Source organism: Elgaria multicarinata, chromosome 3 (assembly GCF_023053635.1).
Source record: "Elgaria multicarinata webbii isolate HBS135686 ecotype San Diego chromosome 3, rElgMul1.1.pri, whole genome shotgun sequence".
In the NCBI taxonomy this organism is placed as follows: domain Eukaryota; kingdom Metazoa; phylum Chordata; class Lepidosauria; order Squamata; family Anguidae; genus Elgaria; species Elgaria multicarinata.
Window position 1 is genome coordinate 89,940,979 of NC_086173.1, and position 25,971 is coordinate 89,966,949.

Genomic DNA, 25,971 nt, shown 5'->3' on the forward strand with positions numbered 1-25,971 from the left:
CCCTACCTAAGGCAGGGGCAGGGAACATGTGGCCCTCCAGATGTTGTTGGACTGCAGCTCTCATGAGCCCTAACCAGCATAACCAATGGGGGGGGAGAGATAGTGGGAGTTGCAGTCCAACATCTGGACAGCCACATGTTCTCCATCCCTACTCCAAGAGATAATAAGATACTGCTATATTTCACATATGAACAATGTATAGCACATTGTTGGCAGTAAAAGAGCAGTAGGGCTGAACGAATTGATTTTAAGTCATTCCTGCTTCTCTCTGTGATTGTCTCCCCTTCTGGCTTCTTGCAAAGCTTGTCTTGCTTATCTACAGACATGTTTATACAATCAGGAATCCAGAGGTTATTTTAAAGATGGCTATTTCTGGGGTGGGACATAGAAGGGGCAGAGAAGGGAAGACGTATTGGCACACACACTTTCAGGGAAGATGCACAATCCCTTGCTGGCTTTCTTGTGTCATTTGGAAGTCACAGACTAGAACTATACTACTGCTTTATAGCAGTACTGAAGTGCACTGATAACTGTTGGGGCACAACCCACATTCCATGTACCACTTTCATCGTGTTATATCCTGCTTTTTATTCCATATTTGTGATGTTTTGACGCCGGGTTTAGATCTGGCCACAATGTTCCTTAGAGATCATACTCTGCACGGCGGTCACCTCTGTGTACCGCAGGCCACCATCCTGTTACGTGTTTACATCAGCCTTCTTCCCCCCACCTGGTGCCCTCCAGAAGTGTTGGACTGCAACTCCCAAGGGCCAGGCTGACTCAGAACGATAGCAGTGGAAGTCCAACATATCTGGAGGGGAGCTGGGCCAGATCTACACCAAGCAGGCTATAACACTTTGAAAACAGTTTGAAAACAGCTCCCCAGAGAGGTCCGCCTGGCGCCTACACTGTACTGCTTTCGTCGCCAGCTGAAGACCTTTTTATTCTCTCAATATTTTAACACTTAATTTTAACTTAAATTTAAATCTTACTGTTTTAACTCTGTATTTTAATCTTATATCAATTTTGCTGTGTGGTTTTATCCTGGTTGTGCTTTTTATACTGTATTTTGTAATTGTGCTTTTAACCTGTTGGTTGTTTTATTGTGGTTTTAATTTTTGTGAACCGCCCTGAGAGCTTCGGCTATTGGGCGGTATAAAAATGTAATAAATAAATAAATAAATAAATAAAACTGTATTTGCAGTGTGTCCTGGGCCCCAACAGTTGTCACTACCATTGTGAGACGTTTTACAGCAGTAGTGTAGATCCTGCCCAGGTGGGAGAAGGCTGAGTTACATAATCCCTTGTCCCGTGATGAATGATACAGTAGACTACAGCACTGCAAGACCAGAGTTCCTAAACTGTTATTCACATCAGTGCCTGCTCCAGGCTTTTGAGGACCCCTTGCACATGGCATCCTCAATGGGGCCCCTCCCTCTGTGAGTCGACCTTCTCACCACCGCTGTCACCAGCTTCTCCTCTTCCTCTTCTTCATTCTTCTATTTCTTGCTTGCTTGACAAGTAGAGAGCCAGTAGGCAGGGGCATCTACTGCTCCTCCTTCTCCCCATCACCGTTTGGGCCAGAGCGAGAGGCAGGTGACTAATCGGGTTGCAAAGCGGAAGAGCAGGAACAAGTCCAGGGGGCTCTTCTCAGTGGGCCCCTACTTCTCAGTGGGCCCCCTCAGCAGGGGCCCAGCCATGCTGGCCCTGACATAATCCCTGTAGCCATCCCTATTTTGATCCACATTAATCCAAATGACAGACTGAGGGATGAAAGGGACCGCCGCAGGTAGCACTGTTCAGATTGGGATTCCCAAAATATTGCCATGGAAACAAACTCTTTTGCTCTCACAAACAAGCTTGGTAAAGCATTTGTTTGTTTGTGTATAATATAGAAACTGCCTTTCAGGACACCATCGCCCTCCCAAGGTAGTACACCCACTGCTATGAAAAGAGGAATGTTCATACAAAAACGCTTTTCAAGACGCTCCAAGCTGGGAAAGGCCTTAATTTAAAAACATAATGAGGTGGGCACAGATGCCCAGTGACACAAAGCAGAGTGTTTTGGGTACTGCCTGTTCTGTACGCGATCACACTGCCCTACATTTAGAGCACTAACTACTGGAGCTTCTCTCTCTGCCAGGACACCGTGCCTGTGGCGGAGGATGGAAGACCTTTCCAAAGATATGAACTAGTCGCATCGTGTCTGCTTAGAATCAAAGGCCACATCCATGTTTAGAGAGCAAGCGAGCTGGCATCGGGCTTGGTTTCAGTGAATGGAAGAGGTGCTGAGGAAAGCTGCAGCAACGTTTAAGAGACAAGGAAAAGGTTGAGCAATTGATGTTAGGAACATTAAGGCCATTCCAAACATGACACAGCAACAAATCTGGGTTTGTGCACTCATTGCAGCCAGCCCAGTGCTTTGGTAAGTATGTTTGTAGCAGGCCTGACTTTCCAAACTCAGGTTTGTCTTATTCCTATTTTATATTTTAAGAAGGCACTTTAAAAACAACAACCCAACAACTTAGGTGTTGACCTAAAATATATCCAGTCTGAAGCTGCCCTTAGAGATCAAAGGCGCAACCGAGATGACCAAAATCTCAGCCTTTTATGTCTATTTCTCCCAGCTTAGTCTTGGCTTCTGAACACCAGGACAAGCCACCATTCAAGATGTAATTCTGGGCACACTTTCCTTGAGAGTAAGTTGGATAAAACTCAGAGTGACTTACTGCTGAGTAAAATACTCAAGAACATAAGATCCTTGCTGAATTGCACCAAAGGACCATCTAGCAACTGGTTTCCATGGAGGCCAGCCAGATGCCCCCATGAGGGGCACAAGCAGGCCATGAGTGAAACAGCACCCTCTCCTTCTGTTGCATGTTGCCACTTCAGACTGGGTGCTAGAATTCATACGCCTAGGGCTTGTCTATATGCTCTGTATACCCTGCCATAGCTGTGCAGTTATGCCCCATTGTTTAGATGATGCAGCCGCCAACCTGCAGCTACATTGGGCTTTCCCCCGTAAAACTGTGCTTTTTCAAAGTGTCATTTTACCGTGACTTATTGACCCGATGTCACCACGGTTATTTGTTGTCTGCCCGAGGTGGCTTCAGTTCGGATTAAGAGAGTGGGTGCAGTTAGGGGCGGATCCCAGTGCAGAGTAGGCACGGGAATGCAGAGCAGGGGGCAGGGGTTGTGGACTTGACAAGCCTAACAATGCTGCAGGGTTTGGGTGGGGGGAATGAGTACCCAAAGCGACATTGCATAGATGAATCCCTAGGCTCTGACCCTTGGACAGCTCCTTTAGAGCGCTCGCTGGGTCAGATTAAAACCCGGAACGGATTCACCACTCCACTGATATTGGACCCACCAGCCTCCGCTGTGCCTAGGGTGTTTCCAGCAAGGCTTTTGGTGTGCAATCACCCTGCCTCAGTCAAGGACTTTTATGGGCAGGTAGGTGTGGGTGGGTGTCCAGATGACATCACCTTCCACTTGTATTCCTCTCATGTTTCCCCGCAGGTTCTTCCATCTCTTTTCCTTACCTCAAAAAACAAAAACAAAAAAAATGAAGAAGGCAAAGACAGACTACCTGCCCAATGCCTTTTGATTAGTAGTGCCACCTCTGCCCAGAAATTGCCAGAAACCCCACCCCATGCATTTATGATCTGTACACAGTTATTCAGAAGCAAGCTCTATGGGTTTCCATGCCCAACCATTGGCATGCCACTGTGCCAGGCGTTGCACGGCAAAACATAGCAAGAGTTAAAATGGCTTCTTTGGAGTATTGTAACGCCACGGTGTTCTCTCTCTCTTATTTAAGGGATTTTATTTTGCAGAGCAATCAACTTCTGGAATAAAGGAAATATTTTTTTTTTAAAAAAAGTAAAACACATCTGGCAAGTTAAAGAGAGGAGGGGAGGGTCTTATCCCATGAGTTGTCTGTCCCGCCTGTCAATGCGCTATTAAAGCTGGAATGCTCCAGTCATTTCCTTTGCTTTACAGCAGTGGTTTGGGAAGCTGCATGGAGGTTTGGTTAATCACACACTTGGCAGAATGTAGGAGACACCATATGAGGAACCTGAGCTGGTCAAGTCCCTTCCTTCCATCTTGCCTCCCATCCTATTCTATGCAGGCCTTTGCTTCCTCCAGCACCAGTGTGTTGTGACTCTCTAGTTCTAACAACAAAATGCCTCAGGGAAACTCTGCCCTGGCTCTAGCTATACTGAAAGGAGATGCTCGGAACAAGTTTATAGTGCAATCCTGTGCACAGTTAGACAGAAAAAAGGCCTACAACTCCCAGCATTCCCCAGCCGGAGGATGCTTGGAGTTGTAGGCCTTTTTTCTGTCTAAACATGAATAGGATTGCATCCTTAGTGTCACCTGCAAATTTAGTGACCTAATTTCACTTTTAATTCTAGCTTATTTATGATGAACAAGTTAAATAGCACCCTCAGCACTAACTCAGTTCCATTTCAACAAGTACTTATACACCCTCTGCTTCCTTTTTTAAAAAAAATCCAGTGAGAAATCCATAAAAGCACCTGTTCTATTATCCCTTGTTTGTTAAGTTTAATTAGGATTATTGCTGGGAACGTTTACCAAGAACTTTTTGGAAACATGAGCCTTTAATGGGTCCTTTCCTATCCTGGAGCCCTCTAGATGTTTTGGACTTCAACCCATGGTCACGAAGGCTGGGAGTTATAGTCCAAAACATCTGGAGGACACAGCAGTTTGGCAAAGGTTGCTTTAATGTATGATCCGATGCATGTTTAGACAGGGGGGGAAAAGTCCTACAACTCCCAGCATTCCCCATTTGAGCCCCAAACACTTTTCATCCAATCCAACTGCAGAAGAAACCATATTCGTTTAAGGATGCAATCCTACACTTAAACGCAATAAGGCTTACTTCTGAGAAGACACACATAGGATTACATTGTACATTCCTTTGGCATCAATAGTCTAGCTGCAGTTCCTCTTAAGGATGAGCCTAGAAAGTAATCTTTTCCATCAGATGATCATCATTTCTTTCATTCAGACATCACCATTGAGAGAGACAGAAAGAGACACAGGCCCTTTCTACACCTAAAGATTATCCCAGGAAAATGGAGGGATTGTCCCTGCCTGTTCCCAGGATCCGCTGTGTGTCATTTGCATGCACAGGGATGATCCCGGGATGATCCCTGGAAAAAAGGCAGGTGAAGAAATGGCCAGAGAGACAGCGAATCAAGGCATGGGAAGAAGCCGTCTCCCACTCTGAAAACTCATGCAAAGCCTTCAGGAGGTCAGTGCTGGCCCACATAGCAGTCATTGAGAAAAGCCTCCTTTGAGTTCATTCACATGAACTGGTGTGTCTTCTTTCATGCACGTCAGGAGAGACCACAGGCAATCTTTATGCAGGGGAATTAAGGACTGAGGCTATAGTCAGTAATAGTGTGACCATATGAAAAGGAGGACAGGGTTCCTGTATCTTTTAACAGTTTTTTTTATATATATATAGAAAAGGGAATTTCAGCAGGTGTCATTTGTATGCATGCAACACCTGGTGAAGTTCCCTCTTCATCACAACAGTTAAAGCTGCAGGAGCCCTGTCCTCCTTTTCATATGGTCACTCTATTAAAGTCTGAGTAACTCACACAGGATACGTCAAAGAGAGATGGTTAAGCAAAACCAAAGAATGCAAGAAAAACCCCTGTTGAACATCCTCTGTTCCCTCGCCATTTCATCCAATGTTTCTTCTTCCCTGTTCAGTTTTTTGTTTTGTTTTGTTTTTGTTTGGTCTGCTGATCAGGTTTCGCCTGCTAACATTTTATATAACTCTGGGTTGTTGCGGTGTGGCACTCGGGTAGTGCAATATATATGTAATCCAGATTTGGATGGAAGCCAGAGCTCAGCCCTGATCTTTCACGAAGGCAAGGCATCTCTCAGCGCTTCTCCCCCATCCGAGATCAGAGCAGAAACACATATTGTGTCCTCCTGTGTGCCAAGCAACCGAATTCCACCCCCTGATATAATGTAACACTGCAGCACAATCCGGCATTCTTGTCGCTGTAGATCCCTGTGGGCTTCTTGTGTGCCGCACCGACACAATCGTTCCCTTATCTTCTCACACTTCTAAGAAACAAAAATAGATGACAGGAAAGGCTGAGGCCTACCAGAACCCACACAGTTGACAGAGTAAAGAGCCTGCACTGCATGTGATATGAACAGCACTACCTGAACAGATTATTTTTGGCTATGAATCCCACAATCAAAACCCTCTCCACCCTATGCAGAGTTGTTTCTTCTTTGAGTATGTACAAGGGAGAGGGTGGAGTTGTTTCTAAGCCTGAATTCTTGTACTCAGGCATATGTGGAGGCAAAATGGCAGTTAAATTAGGGTGACCCTATGGAAAGGAGGACAGGGCTCCTGCATCTTTACCAGTTGTATAGAAAAGGTAAATTTCAGCAGGTGTCATTTTTAGGCAGGTAGCACCAGGTGAAATTCCCTCTTCATCACAACAGTGAAAGCTGCAGGAGCCCTGCCTTCTTTTGTATCTGGTCCTAGTATAGCTCCTGCAACTTCAATTGTTGTGTTGAAGAGGGAATTACACCAGGTACTACATGCATACATAGAATCATAGAACAGTAGAGTTGGAAGAGGCCTACAAGGCTATCGAGTCCAACCCCCTGCTCATTGCAGGAATCCACCTTAAAGCATACCTGACGGCTGGCTGTCCAGCTGCCTCTTGAATGCCTCTAGTGTGGGAGAAGCCACAACCTTGTCATTGGTTCCATTGTCATTCTGCTCTAACAGTCAGGAATTTTTTTCCTGATGTCCAGCCGGAATCTGGCTTCCTGTAACTTGAGCCCATTATTCTGTGTCCTGCACTCTGGGAGGATCGAGAAGAGATCCTGGCCCTCCTCTGTGTGACAACCTTTCAAATATTTGAAGAGTGCTATCACGTTCCCCTCAATGTTCTTTTCTCCAGACTAAACACGCCCAGTTCTTTCACTCTCTCCTCATAGGGCTTGGTTTCCAGACCCCTGATCATCCTCGTTGCTCTCTGAACACACTCCACCTTGTCCTCATCCTTTTTGAATGACACCTGCTGTACAACTGTTAAAGATACAGGAGCACTATCCTCCTTTCCATATTGTCAGCCTAGATAAATGTAAAAAATCCCAAAACAGTTACTAAGTTACTATTCCCTACATGCAGAGCAGCCAGAAAAAAAGATGAAGATTAGTTGGCAGAATGGCATTATGGAGGTGGCAGAATTCTGAGTCGAACCACTTCAAAGTGCTTCTTATTTTTCAGTGTTCCCTTAGGCAAAACCAAAACACCTTGTTGCATGATCAGGGAGAAAGGTTTGGAATAGCCCTCTCCCTGATATGCTAGGAACATAGGAAGCTGTCTTCTGCCAAGCTGAACCACTAGTCCTTCTAGCACAGGGCCCAACTACTTGTTATGCTAATCACGTAGCATGCAGCTGAACCTGATAGGTTTATTTACTCTAGGGTAATTGTGTGTGGTCTCAATTCAGATCAGGACCAGTGTGCTCCAAGAAAGGAGTACTAAACCTCTTCCTTACCTATTTCCCTCCTCCTGAAATTTTACTCCTCAACACACACACACACACACACACACACACGGGATTAAAAGAAGAAAAACTGCCTTCCATTGACTCCAGTGGAGACATTTCCCCCTGAAATTTCAAAGAAAAAACAGTTAAGAAGGTTTAATCCTCCCTTCCAGAGACACTGGCTCCATCTGAATAAGGACAATTACATGCTACACAATGAGCATAAAAGGTAGTTTGGCCCTCAGTATTGTGTATACCTGGGGCAGGCGACTTGGTACCTTCACATGTTTTCAACTAGAGCTCCTTTAAGTACCAGCCAGCAAAATGAATGGTCTGGGATTATAGGAATTGTAGTCCAAAATATCTTGAGGTCACCAGGTTGCCTTCCCCTAGGCTACAGTGGCTGGGATCACACAAAATGCTAACCCACACTCAGTGGTTGAATGTGGGCTGTTGTTGTACCATAGGTTATCATATTGTCTGAACACAGCATGTTTTCCACAGCATGTCTTGTTAACCATGCAATGTTGCTTATTTTTCTCAAGCAAGCTATCTTGAGAACCCATGGTTTGTTGTTGTGTTTCAGAGTGGTTAACAAGCCACTCTGCATGGTTATCAAACCACCCTGTGGAAAATATGTGAGTTCAGACAACACAATAACCCACAGTTCAGCAACGACCTATGTTCAACAACAACCCACACTCAACATCTGAGTGTGAGTTAGCATGTTGTGTGAACACAGACACTGACTGGCAACAGTAAGTGGGGGTATTTACCAGACCTACTTAAAAATGGCAGAGATTGAACCCAGGACCATCTTTTTGTGATTGTGCTCCTATGGCTATTCCCCAAATGTTTCCTGGTTTACTATATGCAGGGATATTATGAACATGGGAGAGCATTCCAAATTATGACCCTCTCCCAAGCAATCTGAAGTCCCAAATTCTGCCATGCATAGCATGGCCCTCACACACACACAACTGGTGTTCTGCCAGTGAATTTGTATCAAGTGCATAAGAGACTTCCAACATCACATATCTTTACATGTGCAGATGCTTTTTCCATGCAGCCATTCAAACATGTGGGCAGGGAAACAGTAACATTAGAACCAGTTATAAAACACCATTCATTTCCAGAGAGCTACTCCTAGGCTCATGAAACAGTGGGTGCTGAGTTAATCCAGAAACAAACAAGACATTCTTCTTATTAATCATCGATATAGCACTTTTAAGTCAGCAAAATTCTTACAGCTCCATCTTTGGCCATATGCACAAGATCATACTGTTGTACGTTTCAGTAATCACATCCAGAATCTCTCTCTCTCTCTCTCATGCGCGCACACACACAAATTATTAACGATTAAGGAATCTCATTCCACCCACCACTAAGCCATAAAAAGGTGCAGGAAAGAGCTGTCCATCTACAGCACTTTAACCACCTTGGTTGTGAATACAGCAATATGGGTAAAGAAGTCACGAAGAGTCTGAAGCGACTGAACGAATAAACAACAACAACATGCTAAACTAAATGGTATCTAATTCATGTTTAGTTGATTAAAGAAATGGATAAACCCTGAAGTATAATCTCATAGCCCAACCCTTTCTAAAATCCTGAATCTGATCCAGTCAACATTAAGCCTTCATTTCAATGGGAGGTTGTGCAAAATATGAAAAGCTGGTCCACAATTCCACAGAATCCATGCAGCTCGGAAAAAGCCGATACAGTGTGGAATCTGCAAGTCAGAATTCATAGAAATCCAAATTCATTTGAAATGCTTGCAGATTTCTCCGACATCCCTATATTATGCTGATCTTGTATTGGGTTCACTGCTTCGGGCTCAATTCAAGGTGCTGGCTCAGACCTTTAAAGCCCTAAATGGCTTGGCATGAGAATATCTCAGGAATCGCATCCCCTTCTCCCCTATGAAGCTGCTCATTTCATTCAGGAGCAACCCTTTGTGACCCTCCACATGAAGAATTGCTTCACTTTCACAGACAAATGAAGTCCACAAGTCTCTTTAATCTAGTACTCTTCTAAGTGAAGAAGGCTCTTCTTTGAAGAGGATTCATATATCTCCTGCAGTGTTTCAGTGGACATCACAGATCAACTGTTTCTTTTCGCCGGGGGGAACATGTCTAGGGTGACCATATGGAAAGGAGGACAGGGCTCCTGTATCTTTAACAGTTGCGTAGAAAAGGGAATTTCAGCAGGTGTCATTCGTATGCATGCAGCACCTGGTGAAATTCCCTCTTCATCACAACAGTGAAAGCTGCAGCTGGTCAAGATGGTAGGGCTCCTGCAGCTTTAACTGTTGTGTTGAAGTGGCAATTTCACCAGGTGCTGCATGCACACCTGCTGAATTTCCCTTTTCTAAACAACTGTTAAAGATACAGGAGCCCTCTCCTCCTTTCTATATAGTCACCCTAAACATGGCCCTCTGTTCGTATGGCAAAGCAAAACCTAGAAGAGCGTTAGGATATCCCCATAAAACTTCACTGAATGTGGTCCACGGGGACAAACGTATCTGCGTTCTTAAAACATATAAACCCTGTAGAAACAAAGCAGAGGTGTTTCACCCTGAAGGCCAAATTCTATTTCAGAGACGGTCTTGGGGCCTGCAGTCCAGTGGTGGGCTGGAAGTGAGGGCAGAAAGGGGCAGTGCTAAAAGCAAAAGCGGTGGGGCTAAAGACACCTGCCTATTTTAGCTTCAAGCTCTCACTGCCAGTAACTAAACTTCAGGAGAAGCATCTCAACCTTTAAGAATGAGGGGGAAAGTACACAGAAACCATAAAACTACCACACAATTGGTAGTTGGGTGAAAGGGGTGTTGCCAGAGGAAGGGCGTGTGGCCATCTGCGGAACCTTGGGGTGTTGGGTTGGGACCTCAAGCAGGCTTGGTTTGGCTCCCCAGGCCAAAGTTTCTACACTCCTGGAATAAAGCATACGCTTCTGAATGAACTCCAAGAAGTAGCTGATGTTGCTTGCTCCTATTCACAGGCATATAAACAGCACAGTTTTATGTATTTCTGATAAATAACTGACATCTTGACCCTGTGGGAATGAAGAAAGAGAAAGGGGACAGGAGCAGGCAGAGGAAACACCAGGGCTTGCTCCAGTTGGACTCCCCTCCTTCGGGAGCAGGACAATCCCATCAGCCCTTTTGCTGGTCTTCTCTCTCTCTGCCCTTAGCTAGACCTAAGGTTTATCCCAGGATCGTCCTGGGGTCATCCCTGTTCATGTAAATGACACACAGGATATCCCAGGAGCAGGCAGGGGCGACCCCGGGATAAACCTTAAGTCTAGCTAAGGCCTCTCTCTCTCTCTCTCTTCCTCTCCCCTCTTCCCTCTGGAACTCCTTTTCCTTGTGTGTCATGTCTTTTTTAGATTGTAAGCCTGAGGGCAGGGACAGTCTTCTTTGCTAATTGATTGTAAGCTGCTCTCCAAGAGCCTTTTTTTTTTTTTGGCTGAGGAGCAGGGTAAAAATAGGATAATAAATAAATAAATAAATAAATACAGATACTAGGACTTCAAGGAATCTGAGAAGATAATAAATAAATAAATAAATATACTAGGACTTCATAGAATCTGACGAGGGAGTAACTCAGTAATATGACAGCCACTGAAATATCTGTGTGCACACCCTTATCATATGGATTAGTGTACAGATGGAATACTTAAAATGGTACTGTTGGTGTGAAATTTGTGAAAAAATGTCCCTAATATATGCTCAATGTAAGTTCCCCATGTAATGTAAACATGGTATAATAGTAATTTGAGTGCATTATATTTTCTAGGTCCAGTTCTTTCGATGTCTTTGAACGTAATCTCCCCAATATCGGACCTCTTGGAGATTGCATTTCCAAAATGTAGTATGAACTGGAGAAAAGTTGCTGTCAAAGCTCTGTCTGGGCTGGTATGGGACTGTTTGACCTTATATGCAGGAGATTAATGTACTTTACAATACAGTTAAGCATATTTATTGAGCAGAGACAGGTGCACACGGGGGGGGGGGGGGGGAAATCCAGCAGTCACAGATGTTCTTCAGTAAACCTTCCCATAAAATCCAAATGTATAGAATAACGTGTTTGTCTTTTTAGATTTCTTTTCCCTTGAGAAATGGGCCAAAATGTATGTCAAGACAGGAAAGTTTATGCACAGTGAAAGCTTATGAACATTTACTGGTAGACATACTCATTTTTGCAGAAGTTTCCATCATCATTTTGGCAAAGCTTGGTTTGAGCTAGGGCTCAAGGGCTCAGCCCTTAAAAATATAGTAACCCGTTTAAAACAATAGTGCCTCTGAGCATGTACAACTCCCAGCATTCTCCAGCCAGTCATGTTGGCTGGGGAATTCTGGGAATTGTAGGACTTCTTTTCTTTCTGTCTTAACATGCATAGGATTGCAGCTTTATGGGGTCCAATAGAAAAGCACACCCCGTAGCTCCGGATTACTTAATCCAGACTAACGACCATCTCCTGCTGGCATTGCGTTAGCACTCAGAGCGACCATTCATGCAGGAACATGGAATTAATACACTGAAATAGTTCGCCTGAGATTATAAAATACGCACTAGGGAAGGTGTCTAACGAAGAAGTCGCACCCTTTTACCACGCCCACCGTTTATCACCCACCCACCCCAATCGTCTCCCAGTCAAAGGTGAGAGAACGGGTCCTTTCTATGTGACGGGGTCTTGAGCTGGGGCCACCGATCTCCCTCAGCGACAGCTACACGCGGACGATCACAACAACGTCGCGGGTCTGCGTACAAGTACAAAATATATACATTTCCCCAGCCAATCGGGCTCTTCCTTCCAAAGTTGACTTGGCTCTCGGCTGCGCTTGCCTCCCTCGCTCACTTTCTGATTATAGTGAGAAAGAAATCTCTTTGTCTGCAAGCGGGTGGCTGGGTGGGGGCGATCGGTTTATGGGACGGGGCCGTGGTGGTGGTGGGGCGCTTAGCCTAACTTTCCCGCCCGTAGACCTGTCATTACGGCGGCGAAGTCCTGTGGCTTTGTTGCTAGCCAGCTCCTTCTTCCGCTCTCCTGCCCCAGACTCTGCTCAGACTCTCTTCTCTGATCCGCTAACGGATCGGAGATCTGTGCCGGAGGAAGGGAGCGAGGGAAAGTCCGAGGGGTCGGGGCGCCCCGATCCGCACTCCCCGAGCGTTAGAAACTATCGGTGCAAACGTCCCCACAACCTTCGCCCCCAAACTTGGACGCTCTCTCCCCTTTTTACCTTTCTTCTGGCTTCGCAGCAGCCCGGTTTGCTCCCTTTGCAGCCCATCCCTCTGTGCCTGCGGTGGGGGAAACTCTGCGGAGTCCCAGGGGTTAAGTTGAGTAGCAGCGGCAGCAGCACCCGCCGCCGCCGCCGCCGCCGGACGGGGAGGTCTCCATCCCGCGCGCTGCCTCCTCCAAGACCCCGAAACTGAACCCGAAAACAGCCTACTTGAACTTCACGCTTAGACAGTCCCGCGCCGTAAGTCTCAGAAGAGAAGCCCCTGTCGAAGCCCGCCTTCCTTCTATGGCGTGTGGGTTTCTTGCCTTTTAAAAACAACAAACAAAAAAGCTCTAGCTGGCGAGATAATAGCAGCAGGGTCACTGTTTTTGGTTAGAGAGTGGTTGATGTGGCCAGAAGAGGGAATGTGAGATGCTCGGGCAACCACAGAAAAGAGAGAGAGAGAGAGAGAGAGAGAGAGAGAGAGAGAAAGTGTTCTGGATCCTTGCAGTACAATAGCCACAGAAGACTTTAGGCATATAGAAATATATCAGATAGTTCTAATATCTAGCTCTCTGTGTGTGTCTATCAGAACTAGTAAGGCTGCAATCCTTTCTGACCCATCTGCAGTCCAATAAACACAGCAGGACAAGCTTCTGAGTAAACAAGCTAGCAGGATCGGACTGCTATTGTACATGAGCATCATCAGATGAGTGTTTTATAGCATGCTTGTTACTGGACACTAACGGATTTTTGCGGGTCCTTTTCACAATGCCATCCACCTCCTGTGCATCTCCCACTCCGACCCCTGGGTCTGGGAATCCATGCTCCCCACCCCCTCCCCATTGCAGCTGGTGAGGAAAGCAGATAAATTGGGTGTCCCTGTGGGTGGGGAGGGGACTTAAGAAGATGGCTTATGCAGTATCCCCCAGGCCTCTCCAGCCTCCTTTCCTTCTCCTCCGAAGTGCCCCATCTAGACCGGTGAAAAAGCCCATCTAGCTAAAATGCAGAGTTCAGAGGCCTATAAGCATCAAGGGCAGATCTCATAGGATTGTTCCCTTACTTTGCTTTTATTGTGTTTCTACTGCTAGGGGTGGGGAGAGGCGCTTCTGGGATTATGTACCAAAATAATTGGGTTGGCTTTGGATAATTATGCCTCTTGACTTGAGTGGGTGAGGTGCCATTGCTGCTCTGCCTCATACAGCAAAACCTCTTGGGCCAGCCTTGACTACAATTCTCATAAGCCCCAGCCAGTTGTAGCCTAAAACATCCGGAGGATACCGGGTTGCTTTCCTCTGAAGTAGATCTTTGACTTTCTATATTCTTTGCAAAGGACTAGAATAATACTACAGGAAAAGATTTTATTGTGGCAAAGTGGAGAACCCTCAAGATCATCTCTGTGTCATTAGCTGTGTTCAGAATGCTATTCAAGTTTCACATCAGTTCTCGACTGGTCCTCTTCTACTGTTAGACATTTCTTTGTTTTTTGTTTATTAGATTTGTAGTCTGCCTTTCCTTAAAAGTAAAAGGTATGTTAGACTCAATTTTAAACAGGATATGAGCTTGGTGTCTTGTATGTCTCTGGATTTCCTGGGGGCAGCTGGTTGGCCACCGTGTGAACAGAATGTTGGACTAGATGGATCCTTGGTTTGATCCAGCAGGGCTTTTCTTATGTTTGTATAAACCAGGCTTTTCATTGCTAAGGAAGTCCTGTTCATCCTTCCCCAACTTGGTGTTGTCCAGATGTTTTGGACTATGACTCCCAGCATTCCTGACCATTGGTCATGCTGGCTGAGACTGATGGGAATTCACATTGAAAACATCTAGAAGGTACCAGATTAAGGAAGGCTGGTGGATATCACATTGAATTCAGTGGGGCATACTCCCAGGGAAATGGGGTTTGGACTGCAGACGTCACCAGCGATTTGTACAACTGCTCTGCCAGTGAACAAAGTGTGAACACACAGTGCCCAAAGGCTCTGCTTAGACAGATGCCAGGCATGTGCAACACTGCACAGGTGCGCTCTTCTTTCCCAGTGGTGCGTAGTTGAAATCTGGATGTAAGAGCAGCGCTGCCGCCAGGGAGGTTGTGGCTCATGTGGGTTTGGCTGAGCTGTTGGGGTCTCCCATTGTGGCTGCTTCTTCTCCGCACTGTGGCCTCCTTCCCTCGGAGCAGCCCAGTATTAGCTGTAATACGATAACCATGTCGGATATGTTGATAGGGCGGGCTTCCTGCTTTCTGGGCAGCAGCATGGCAGGGAGTGTTGTGGTTACAGACTTCAGTTACAGCACATGTTTGTTTTTAAAATGTTGCCATTTAAATCGGGGGGCCTAGGCAAGATTAGGTTACATCCCTTAAGGCCCTTCCCTCAGCCAGAAGAATGGGGAATGCCTGCCTGGGAGCAATCCAGCTAAATGTATACCGTTGTTGCCTCCTGACTCTCTCTCTCTCTCTCTCTCTCTCTCTCACGCACACACCAGTCTGTTAAATTAGCTGGCTCTAAATAATTTCAGAGGCATTTCCATGGTATCTCATGTGTGGGATATACTGTAGCATCTTTGCCAGAGAGATCTCTTTCATTAGGTTTGCCATCTATATCCCAAGAAGCTAAAACTGGGGCTCTTGGTGTCCACCCACTAGACTGCCATTTAAACAATTTTGCTGCTTTTTAGTTACTCGTGCTATGGCTAAACAAATTTGTTTTTAAAGTGTACTATTATACTAAAGTGAAAGAAGTCATGGGTCCCTTTGGTCTTAGCTAGAGGGAAGAGGGTTATTCCCACCATGTTCTTTTCCGGATTTCTGGTGCAATCATCAGAACACCTCCTTCTAAAGTTGACAGATGGCTCCCAGCCAAGCCTGTGTCTTGCCTCCTTTGCCTTGTTCATGAATAGGCTCTTAAAAGTGGAACATGCCGAGAGCTCCTGTTCAGTCAGCTGCCAGCCAGTTAGCTACACCCTCTCCCAGGAGACTCCATCCCATTTCCTCCCTCTCTGCCCACAACAAAAAGCATTCAATGGCCACTAAGCATGCTAAATCACCATTGGGCTGGTTTTTGGGGGGATTGTCCCCTTGGGTTTATTCGTTTTTATTGTGTTGCATCCAGATCTGCCATTCCACCATCAGAAGGAACTGGACTTCTGTGTCCTCTCTCTTCTTCCCTGAAGCCCCCCTTCCCCGAAAGCCCTCGAAATCTGCTCTGGATGGTCCTTTGGAGAACACAGGGGGTGCTACAAGAGGACACAGAAGTCGCATTCCGCAAGCAGTATCCTTCTCCTGGTGGAACGACAGATCCGGATCCAACCCCTAAAGCTTTTTCTACCTCTGCAAATCTTGGGATTCTCCTAAGCATGCTAATATCTCCCTCTTGTTTCACAATAGCTTCATTTTGCCTATACAGCTGCCATAACTCAACACTTCAGTTTGCTTTTATAGGGTGTGTGTATATATATTTAAATGTTTTGTGAGTATGCTATTATTCATAACGAACACTCCTTCAGACTCAAGAGAACTGGCTGACAGGAGGAGCCAACTGCATGCATCCTTCACAGCAGGGCAGCTGTTGCATCCTCCATGATCCAGCCTCTGCTATTCCCACCACCACCACCACCACCACCACCACTGTGGATGCTGCTACGGCATCTGGGCAATTTGGCAAGGTGGGGATAGCCCATGAACTCCCACAGCTAACCAGTAGATATTTAAATTTAAAGCACGTCCTGTTGGCAGCTTCCCACACTTTCAATTTGGTCTTTGTGTGCTAAACCAGAAGAGCAGGAAACAAACACAAAGCAAAGTATCCTAAAAATAAAAAAAATCAGCCACAGCATGACACTTGCTACGTAAACTGGTCATGCAATTGCCACTGTTAAACTCATGTTAAAGGATCCCAGGTTAGAATTTCAAAAACGTTTTGAGGTTAGTCTGTCTGAAATAATACAACGTATCCATTACGTTAGGGTTCATTTTTGTGTCCCACCCTCATGTGTTGCCCTCCACCGAGTGCCAGGAAAGAGCCACTGGTTTGCTACTGATTTTTTTTGTGGCAAACCACTAGCAAATTGCTACAAAAGTCTAAAATGGCCAAATGTTGCTTTTAAACAAGGAAGATCTGGCCACTTTAGGCTTGCTTATGGTGGCAAAAACCAGCTATGGTTTTTGCCACCAGGAATTTCAGTGGGGCAGTGGCTGAGGCCACATGTGGACAACATGTTATCTACCCCGCATTACGTGAATAGATAATGTATTCAAATAACGTGTGGGTGGGGTGACGGTGGTAGTGTGTGTTATGCATCTGTAAAGACTGATATTAACAACATAAGCATCTGTGCACCAAAGCTGCATCTAGTTTAACGCACGGTCTCCAACAGTAGCCAGACCCTGAGGAAAGCTCACAAGCAGGCCATGATGGAGAGAGATATTCTGTTTGTGGTCCCCAACACCTGGTCAATGGATCCACATTCTCTCTCGAGGGCCTCTTAGCAATCAGAGCTATGACAGGTCTTTCTGTCACATTTTGTCTAATCCCTCTAATAGCAAACTCAGGTCATGTGTGCCAACAGGACTGGAGCACCAAGAAGCAAGAGAGAGGTAACAGTTTGACGAAATCCTGAGATTTGAGGACATGCTTGAGGAAATCCTGAGATTTGCAGAAGCACCCCAAATCGTAAACCATTTTCCTCTGCTGCCCCTCATGCCTGGAATGCTCTTCCAGAACACCTGAGAACTACCAACTCAATCACAGCTTTCAAAACACAGCTAAAAACTTTTCTTTTCCCTATAGCTTTTAAACTTTGAGCTTGTTCTGACTCTATACTGTTAGCTTCACCCTTCCCGGTGCCTGTTTACACTTCCCTGTGCCTGTTTGCATTCTCTTTCCCTCCTTATTGTTTACTACAACTTTATTAGATTGTAAGCCTATGCGGCAGGGTCTTGCTATTTACTGTGTTATCTGTACAGCACCATGTACATCGATGGTGCTATATAAATAAATAATAATAAATAATAATAATAATAATAATAATAATAATAATAATAATAAACCTAAGGGGAGGGGGGGAACCCACACTGAACTGGGCATACTCAGTAGCTATGGAACGTGGAATGTAGGTTGGAAAAGAAAAGTAGAAACTGAGGTTGGAGTGGGATGGACTAACCTGGAGGAGGCCAAGGCTGGATCACTCCTTCTAGAAGGTGAGGAAGTGACATTGCAACATCCTGTCACTTGAGCTTAGATGGCTCTTGTGAGTTTGCTGTGGTTTGTGGAAATGAGCTCTGTAAGTAAATGTTGTACATTTGTGCTATCAATAAAGTTGGCCCTGTTAGTACAACTTGCCCTGGGCTTGGGCATTTTCTGCTCTCTGGAGTGGAAGTGATACGGCATGGGCAGGCTGAAGCGGCGTTAACGCAGCTGCCTGGGCACGCTGGGATTGGGACACCACCTGCTGGATAGAAAGTGGAAGCGTGTTTCTGTTTGGGCTGGGGAAAGGGTTGCTTCTACACTAGCTCTTTCCTCTAGAATCCACCCCATCAATTTCACTCAGTTATCATTTACTGACACTTACGGGAGAGCCGGTACGATGAAGTGGTTAGGGTGTTGGACTGGGACTCGAGAGATTCAGGTTTTTAGACCCCACTAAGCCATGAAGCTCAGTGGGTGACTGTGGGCCAGTCACAGACTCTCAGCCTAACCTACCTCACAGGGTTGTTGTTGTGGGGATAAAAGGGAGAGGGGGAAGACTATGTTCCTTGCAAAAGGAAAAAAAAGGTGAGATACAAATGCAATAATAAAATAGAAATCATATAAATCTAGATGATGATCACTGCCAAGCTATTGCATTCGTTCTTTCTATGTTGTCCAAATTTCATAAAAACCATGGCTAGAAGCAGCAGGAGCCACTAAACTTAGGCTAGTAAGATGCAAAAGAAAACAACCTTTTAATAGTTGTGTAGAACTATTAACGTACAGGAGCCCTGCATCTGGCAACCCTGTTTAAAGCACACCAAATATGGCCCTCTCTGCTATTTGAAAGTTGCAATCCTAAATATGCTTGCTAGGGTATAAGTGACTTGTGAGAGTTGGCTTGTTTTCTTGGAGTCGGCAGCAGACAAAGCGAAAGCAGAGTGCAAAGTCTAGACTGCGGAAACACAAACACAGCACTTTGTCCCCAGAAAGGCTATATTTAACAACAAACACCCTCAGCGAAGGCTCAAAGAAGTAGAAACAGGAAGTGGGGCACTTGCAACCTTCCTTTCGAGAGGCAGATACCTGCACCTTCCCACAAGTACAACTGTCTTGGCAATACAAGAGTCTAGGAGGGGAGGGTCTGACCAAATCTAGCTTGGCGATATGGTAACGAATGACTAATTGGACAGATTGGTTTAGTAATGCTTTGTATGCTGAGATAAGCCTGTGGAATTTGGATCAGATTTTCACAAAAATGAGGTATAATTAGTTGCATTCACCAGACTGTGGGTGCTGCCAGATGGCAGGGTCCTTGCGCTTGTAATCAAACGGTGATGTTCAGATCATGTTGTCTTTTTTTGCTTAGTGATCCTGTTCAGACGACACACTGAGCCATGGTAGTTAAGCATTTTGAGCTAAACATTATGGCTTAGGGTGTCATGTGAACCATGGTGGCTACATAACTATGGTTTAAATACTCTCACTAACCATTTGCTACAAAAGGTTAGTAGCCTAACCATGGCTTAGCATATCTGAACAGGCCCAATCTGGGCTCCCAGACTCAGGGCTCTATACCTAGGGCTTCATCCCACCAGCCTTATATTGTGCTGCTGCAGAAAATTCTATGCAATGGACTCAAATGACGCCAATGTAATAGTCAGCTTTCCCTGCGAAGGACTCGGATGACGTCAACTATGTCCTGCTGTGATAGTGTTTCTTCCGCCCCTCATAATGAAATATTTTGGTGCGAGGAAAGTCCAGTTCTTCCAGTCGTGCGAAAGCACATCACTCAAATTTCAACATGTGTTTTCATCCATCGTTTTCAATGCAGTGTACTGTGGGCGTGTTTTCAAGGGGCGGTATTGCTGATGAAAGAGAGGGGTGTGCCAATTCAAATCCTTTCCTCCTCCTGTATCCTGAACTCCCCCACTCCCTCCTGGCTGGGAAACAGTAGTGGCTAATCCCCAAGTTGAACAAGCAAAAAGCAGCAGCAACAACTATCACCCACATATATACAAATCAAGTAAAACAGGACAGTGAGGGAGGAAAGAAAGGTGTTGAGGGAGAGACTCTTTAGCTCTGTGTGTGTTTTTTACTGAGCCTTTGCTTCAATGGAAGTCACAGTAGGCTGCAAAAAAAAAACCTTAAAAAAATTCCAATTCACTGGTTTCTGGAACCTTAAACCATTTTGCACAGCAGACAGCTCAGGAGCAAGCAGTCACATGCATCCAAGGGGAGAAGCTGCAGAGGTTTCCCTTCCTGCAAACCCTACTGCTTCCCGATCATTCTTTGTATTGATTTCTTGCCTGCTTTGGGAGTCCAGTGGTAGACACGCCACTCAACTCTTTTTCACCATCTTCAATGCAATTTCTTTTTTGCAATTGAGAGAATGAGCCCAGGTTGCATTAAGAATGGGTCATCCATTAATTTTTGTGAACCGCCCAGAGAGCTCCAGCTATTGGGCGGTATAGAAATGTAATAAATAAATAAATAAATAAGAAGGGAATAACTTCTTCCTCCTGTGTAGGCAGTTTCACCTTAAAAGAAATGTGGAAAATGCACCTTCCTTGCCAGCAGCACCCTCATTTTTAAAGATAAGGAGATCCAAATTGGCACAGTGGCAGGTCCTAAGTAGGTCTTTCAGCATACCAAATTTTAATCAGATTGGGTCATCCATTGATTTGTTATGTTAAATGGAAATTAAACAAATGCTTACATCTGCATAAGTTTTAAAGCTAAAGAGATCCAAATTGGCACAGTGGCAGGTCTTAAGTAGGTCTGTCAGCACACCAAATTTTAATCTGATTGGGTCATCCATTGATTGTTTATGATTTTTTTAAAATTTCCCTTCCTTAAACCCTTGGAGTTAATGGTTTACCACTGTGAAGGACCATAGGCACGCTCTTCAAAGCAACATGCTCCAGGCCAGGCTGGTGGGATGCAGGGCAGTTAGAAGCAACTTCTCCCATCCCTTCCGCTCCTAATTTTGATAATAGCAAGGCTGGTCAGTTTCACCCAAATGTCCAGTCTGTTACCTACTTCCCTTTCAGTCTGGCTGGAAACCTCTTTTGAAACAGGCAAGGACTTGGAGCAGAGGGGTGGTAATCAGCAAGAGTGAGGCGGGGGGGGGGGGGGCGGTAATCAGACTTTCCTGTCCTGCCCTCCAACCTCAGTTGGGAACAATTCACACACAATTCAATTGTGCATCTTCAAGTTCATGAACTACAGATGTGCTGGTTCCCTTACTCAAAAGTAAATCCCATTGATTGCACGCTTCAAAGTCTCCAGGCGGGGTGAGGGGAATGGCAGTAGCCTATGCAATGGAGGGGGAGTTGTCCAACTTCCAACATGCAATAAACTGTAGGGGGGGTACAAAGGAGATATGGGGGGGTGGGGATGTGCTTCTCAATGGGAAGAGGGGTGGAGACAATGGTGAAAATAACAATGATCACAGCAATGCGCTACAGCAGAAGTATAAAGAGGCTTGGTTCCTACAAGTGCACATACGCTGTGTAAATACTATATAAGCGAAGTGGGATAATTTGAAGGAGAACCAGAAAAAAAGTGGTGGGCTGAAGCTTCTAATCACCAACACGTGAAAAAACATTCCAGCATGCACACTATGAGAAAGGTCATCCAACCAGATCTGAGGATCTTTCTCAGTGATGGCTTCTTACCCTCCCCCTAGTGTGCATTTCACATTATGGTTTGCTTCAGTACTGCCATGCTGCCAGAACTGCACTTGACATAGGACCACTCGCCAATGTTATAGGCAGGTTCTCTGCAGTGGCCACTTTCATAAAGTTCATGTCTGAAAACATACAGTAAAATATGCCTCTTGGAGCTGTAATTGGTTGAGACTCCTGATTACAATGTTTGCTGTGTGCTTTCATGAGAGTTAGTGTAGTGGCAAGGAGATTGAACTATGAATCAGGAAATCTCTAGTTCAAATGTGTCTCTGCCATGAACTCACGAGTTGGCTTTAGGTAAGCCATTATTTCTCTGCCATAGAGTCTTTCTACATGAGGCATTTATTATGCACACGAGATTCCTTACCCATGGCAGTTTGTGGGTGTTTTACACAACATCATCCTCCAGGGCCTCTCCCATGCTTTTGCAACCATTATAGTGTTTGTTTTCTAACAAGGAAAGTCTGGTATTTCTGTGAATGGTGGCATGAACCCCTGGTGTATTTGTGTAATTCCACTATATCACAGCACCACCTAGTGGTTGTATAATGGAACACATAGAAAAGCAGAGAAAGAAAAATCCCAGGAAAAAAACCACGTGTAAAGGAGCTGATCTTAATCCCACAAAGAATCTGGAAACAGAAGCCTTGGTAAAGTGATTTTACATCATGTAAAAGCCCTTAGTCTATGCCATCTGCAATACTGATTTACCTTACAGGGTTTTTGGAAGGATTACAATCACATAATGCATGTGAAGTGCTTTGAACACTTGAAAGCGTTATACTGGCCTTCTCCAGCCTGGTGGCCTCCAGATGTGTTGGACTGCAACTCCCATCCTTTCCAGCCATGCTGGCTGGGACTGATGGGAGTTGCAGTGCAAGACATCTGGAGGGCACCTGGTTGGGGGAAGCTGCTCTATACAAATGTTAACTAGTATTCTTTTCAGACATGTTTCTCCCTGCCACATGGGAGTTTGGTTTTTCTGTAACATGTGGAATAGCCCTAATGCTACTTCAGAGTTTTGTCAGGGAGAAGGGAGACAAGAGAAGAGCCAGTGTGTGTAGTGGTCAGAGAATTGGACTGGGACTCAGGAGATCCAGGTTCTAGACCTCACTGGGCATGATGCTCATCAAGTTACTTTAGGCAGTTCACTGAGCCTAACTTACCTCACAAGGTGTTGTGAGGATGAAATAGAGAGGAAGAGATCATGTGAGCTGCCTTGGGTTACTTTGAGGAATATATATATAAAATAAAATAAATATCCTGTGTGACATATTATGAGACCTACCCCTACCAAAGAAAGTATTGTTTCTGTCTAATGTCAATAGACTCTATCAGTCACAAAAATATCTTTAGGCAAATAGTCTGCTGCTGCAGGAACCTTTTCAGTGATGCAAAGAGCTTCTACTTATTTGTTCACATAACCTTGTTCTACTGACCTTGGCACAGCCTAGTATTCCCACTTCGGCTGTACATAACTGTCCTCCAAGCAATCACTTGCTCTCACTTTTTCTCCTTTTTTTTTGAAGGCTGAAGTACCCTGGAATTCAGAGGCTATACTTAACAACCACACCCTCAGTAGGGACTAAGAACGACGCCAGATGCGCGGGGGGGGGGGGATCACATTTCCTTACTGTCTCTTCCCCACCCCCTGCTTCTTTCTCACGATACTTCCTCTTTCTTCACTCAAGCGAAGAAAGAGGAAGTAAACTATGAACACGTAGCCCAGTGGCCTTTTTTTATCGCGCTGCTTTTCTTGCACCCAGCAGAAAATGGCAGCACATTTCACTTCCCTCCCCCTCACACTCCAAAATCAGATTTTCTGGGGTCTTATTTATGACAGGAAGAAGACCAGAAAGAGCGAGAGGCAGATGGCATTGTCAAAAAGACCTGCGAAAAACCATGAGTGGGCAGTAATAAGCTAATGCAGATAGCATCATATCTGACCTGTTAACTCCACCATAAAGAAATGTGTGCGGGGAGTGGGAGAGAAATGGAAGCCTGGGTTTGTATCCAGTGTCAGTTCTAAGTCAAGTAGACCCATTGAAATGAATGGGACTTACATTAGTTATGACTAACTGAACTCTCAATCATTTCAATGGGTCTATTCTACATAGGACTAATATTGGATACCACCCCTGGTTTGCTAGGATCCTATTCATTCCAGGATCAGTACCACCATTTGTGCTGGTATAGCACTGCATTCTGGAGATCTCATTCAGCATATATAGTACCAAGAAAAGCTTCAGAAACTAAGCTATGATCTTTATGCATGTCGGAAGATCGAATCACAAGTAGCTCTGTAGCCAACGACAGCACAGAATCAGAGAGAGAGAGAGAGAGAGAGAGAGAGAGATTGCACGATAGGAAACACGATTCACATATCAGTGTATACAGGACAGGGCTACAACACTGCTTTCTTGATTATGCCTCAAGATAAATAAATTTACAAACCTTGCTTTCACAGTATTATATGGTTCCTTTTACAACACTATTTACAAGAGGCCATTTTGGAATTCATGTCATTGGCCAACTTAATGATGGCCACTATTATTTTCATACTGTAGAGTGGGGATAGGCAGAAGGTAGCTCTCCAGATGTTTTAGGCCTTCAATTCCTAGCATTCCTGACCACTGCCCATACTGGCTTATGGGAATCAAACTCCAAAACTGGGGAGCTTACCTTCTGCTCACCCCTGTGCTGGAGAGCTGAAAAGCAATGTGGGCACAATCCAGTTATAATGAAACACTCCTATATCCCATTGTTTTTTCAATGTGAAAGGTTTAAGCACATGTAGCTCTCTGATTGAAATCAATGGTTCTTGCAAGTGCTTCATTTTTCCTAGATGAAAGCCTAAAAGTTTTTATGTTCTTATTCATGTTATCCAGAACTATGGTCATTCTCATCTCTCAATTACTGGTGAAGATAATCATTGTTCCAAGTATATGTTAACTTTTAATGACTGCATTTATAATGTATCAACACACCCAGGCAAGCATACACACAAAAGACAATTGATAGAGGTGCAGGAAAAATCGAGCTGTATGAATGTGATAACACACCTCCCTGATCTCTAGGTTACCTTACCTCCATGTTCTCTCCAGAGGGTCTGCCCCACGTAACTTGTAAGTAGTAACCATTGCAGCACAGGAGTGCTGGGCAATGTCAGGTCTCCTTCCCTCCCTCATGTTGCTCTTAGAGAATGCTCTGAAGGAACATCGTGTGCTGAAGCCAGGCAGGGCTGGCCCTGAGTGCTGCTTGGAGATCAGGCTGCTGGAAAGGATGTAGCCATATAAATGCTGTTCTGATCTCTTTGAAAGTAAGCTGGAAGGATATTTACGATTACATCTATACCCTGCCCTTTTTCTTCTTGCAAGGAGCTCAAGGCAGCTTACACGGTCATCCTCCACTCCATTTCCCCCCACAACAACCCTTTCTGGTAGGTTAGGCTGAGAGTCAGTGACCGGACCAGAGTAAGCTTCATGGCCAAGTGGGGACTAGAATCCAAATCTCCCGAGTCCCAGTCAGACACTCTAACACTACACTACACTGGCTCTCCATTCATACTGAATGTCTGAATGTGAAAGACAATAATGGCCCTTCTCTTTAAATAGAAGAGCTGGGAGATGTTCAGTTAGTGCAAGTTTTCTCCAGCATTACACATAGAATTCTTAACTAATAACCAGACATAACAAACAGGAACATTTTCTACCCTTTGGGTAGATTAAGACTCCAGTCCTATATGCACTTACTTGGGAGCAAGTTCAATTAAACTCAGTGGGACTTACTTCTGAGTAGACATGTATTAGATTTCACTGTAAGGGTTGGAGGCAGATCTTTGTGTGTTTTAGGAAAGCTTCATGGATGCAGTGCTCCCTTCTCTGCTTCCACTTATTCGGCAGTATCCAGTGCTGCCAATCCACCAGCTCTAAACACGTTGTGCTAGTGGGAACAACTGTTAGCACAATGTGAAACTAGCACTAGTGGAAACTATCAATTCCAGAACAGGACAGGTCACCCTTGTCCCATTCTGGAAGTGACCATTTTGGCTAGCTTGCCATCGCACTAGCCAGAGATAAGCTTCCTGTTGCGTCAGTAGTCATTTCCACTAGTACAGCGGCAGTATTGGATACTGCCCATGGAGTCAGTGTAACCAGGAGTAACTGACTCCATCTGGCAGACACTTGTGAACAAATGTCGTGGCTCAATATCCTTGACGTGTTGGTTGTATGTCTACCGTTAGGATGACTTTGAAGATGAGTTTTGGCCAGCCAGCCAGCTTCTTCTGTGGGAGGAGAGCATTCCCTGGTATTTCCCAG

General features: G+C 45.0%; 1 protein-coding gene across 1 annotated transcript in view; it reads right to left on the bottom strand.

The window, feature by feature from the left end:
* The window catches only part of CCDC69 (coiled-coil domain containing 69), a 39,290-nt gene extending 26,266 nt beyond the window's left edge, over positions 1-13,024 (bottom strand). The window contains exon 1 of the mRNA XM_063120877.1: positions 12,799-13,024. Coding sequence (XP_062976947.1) covers positions 12,799-12,846 — 48 coding nt within the window. The 5' untranslated portion in view covers positions 12,847-13,024. The remainder of the gene's footprint in view (positions 1-12,798) is intronic.
* Positions 13,025-25,971: the final 12,947 nt, after the last annotated feature.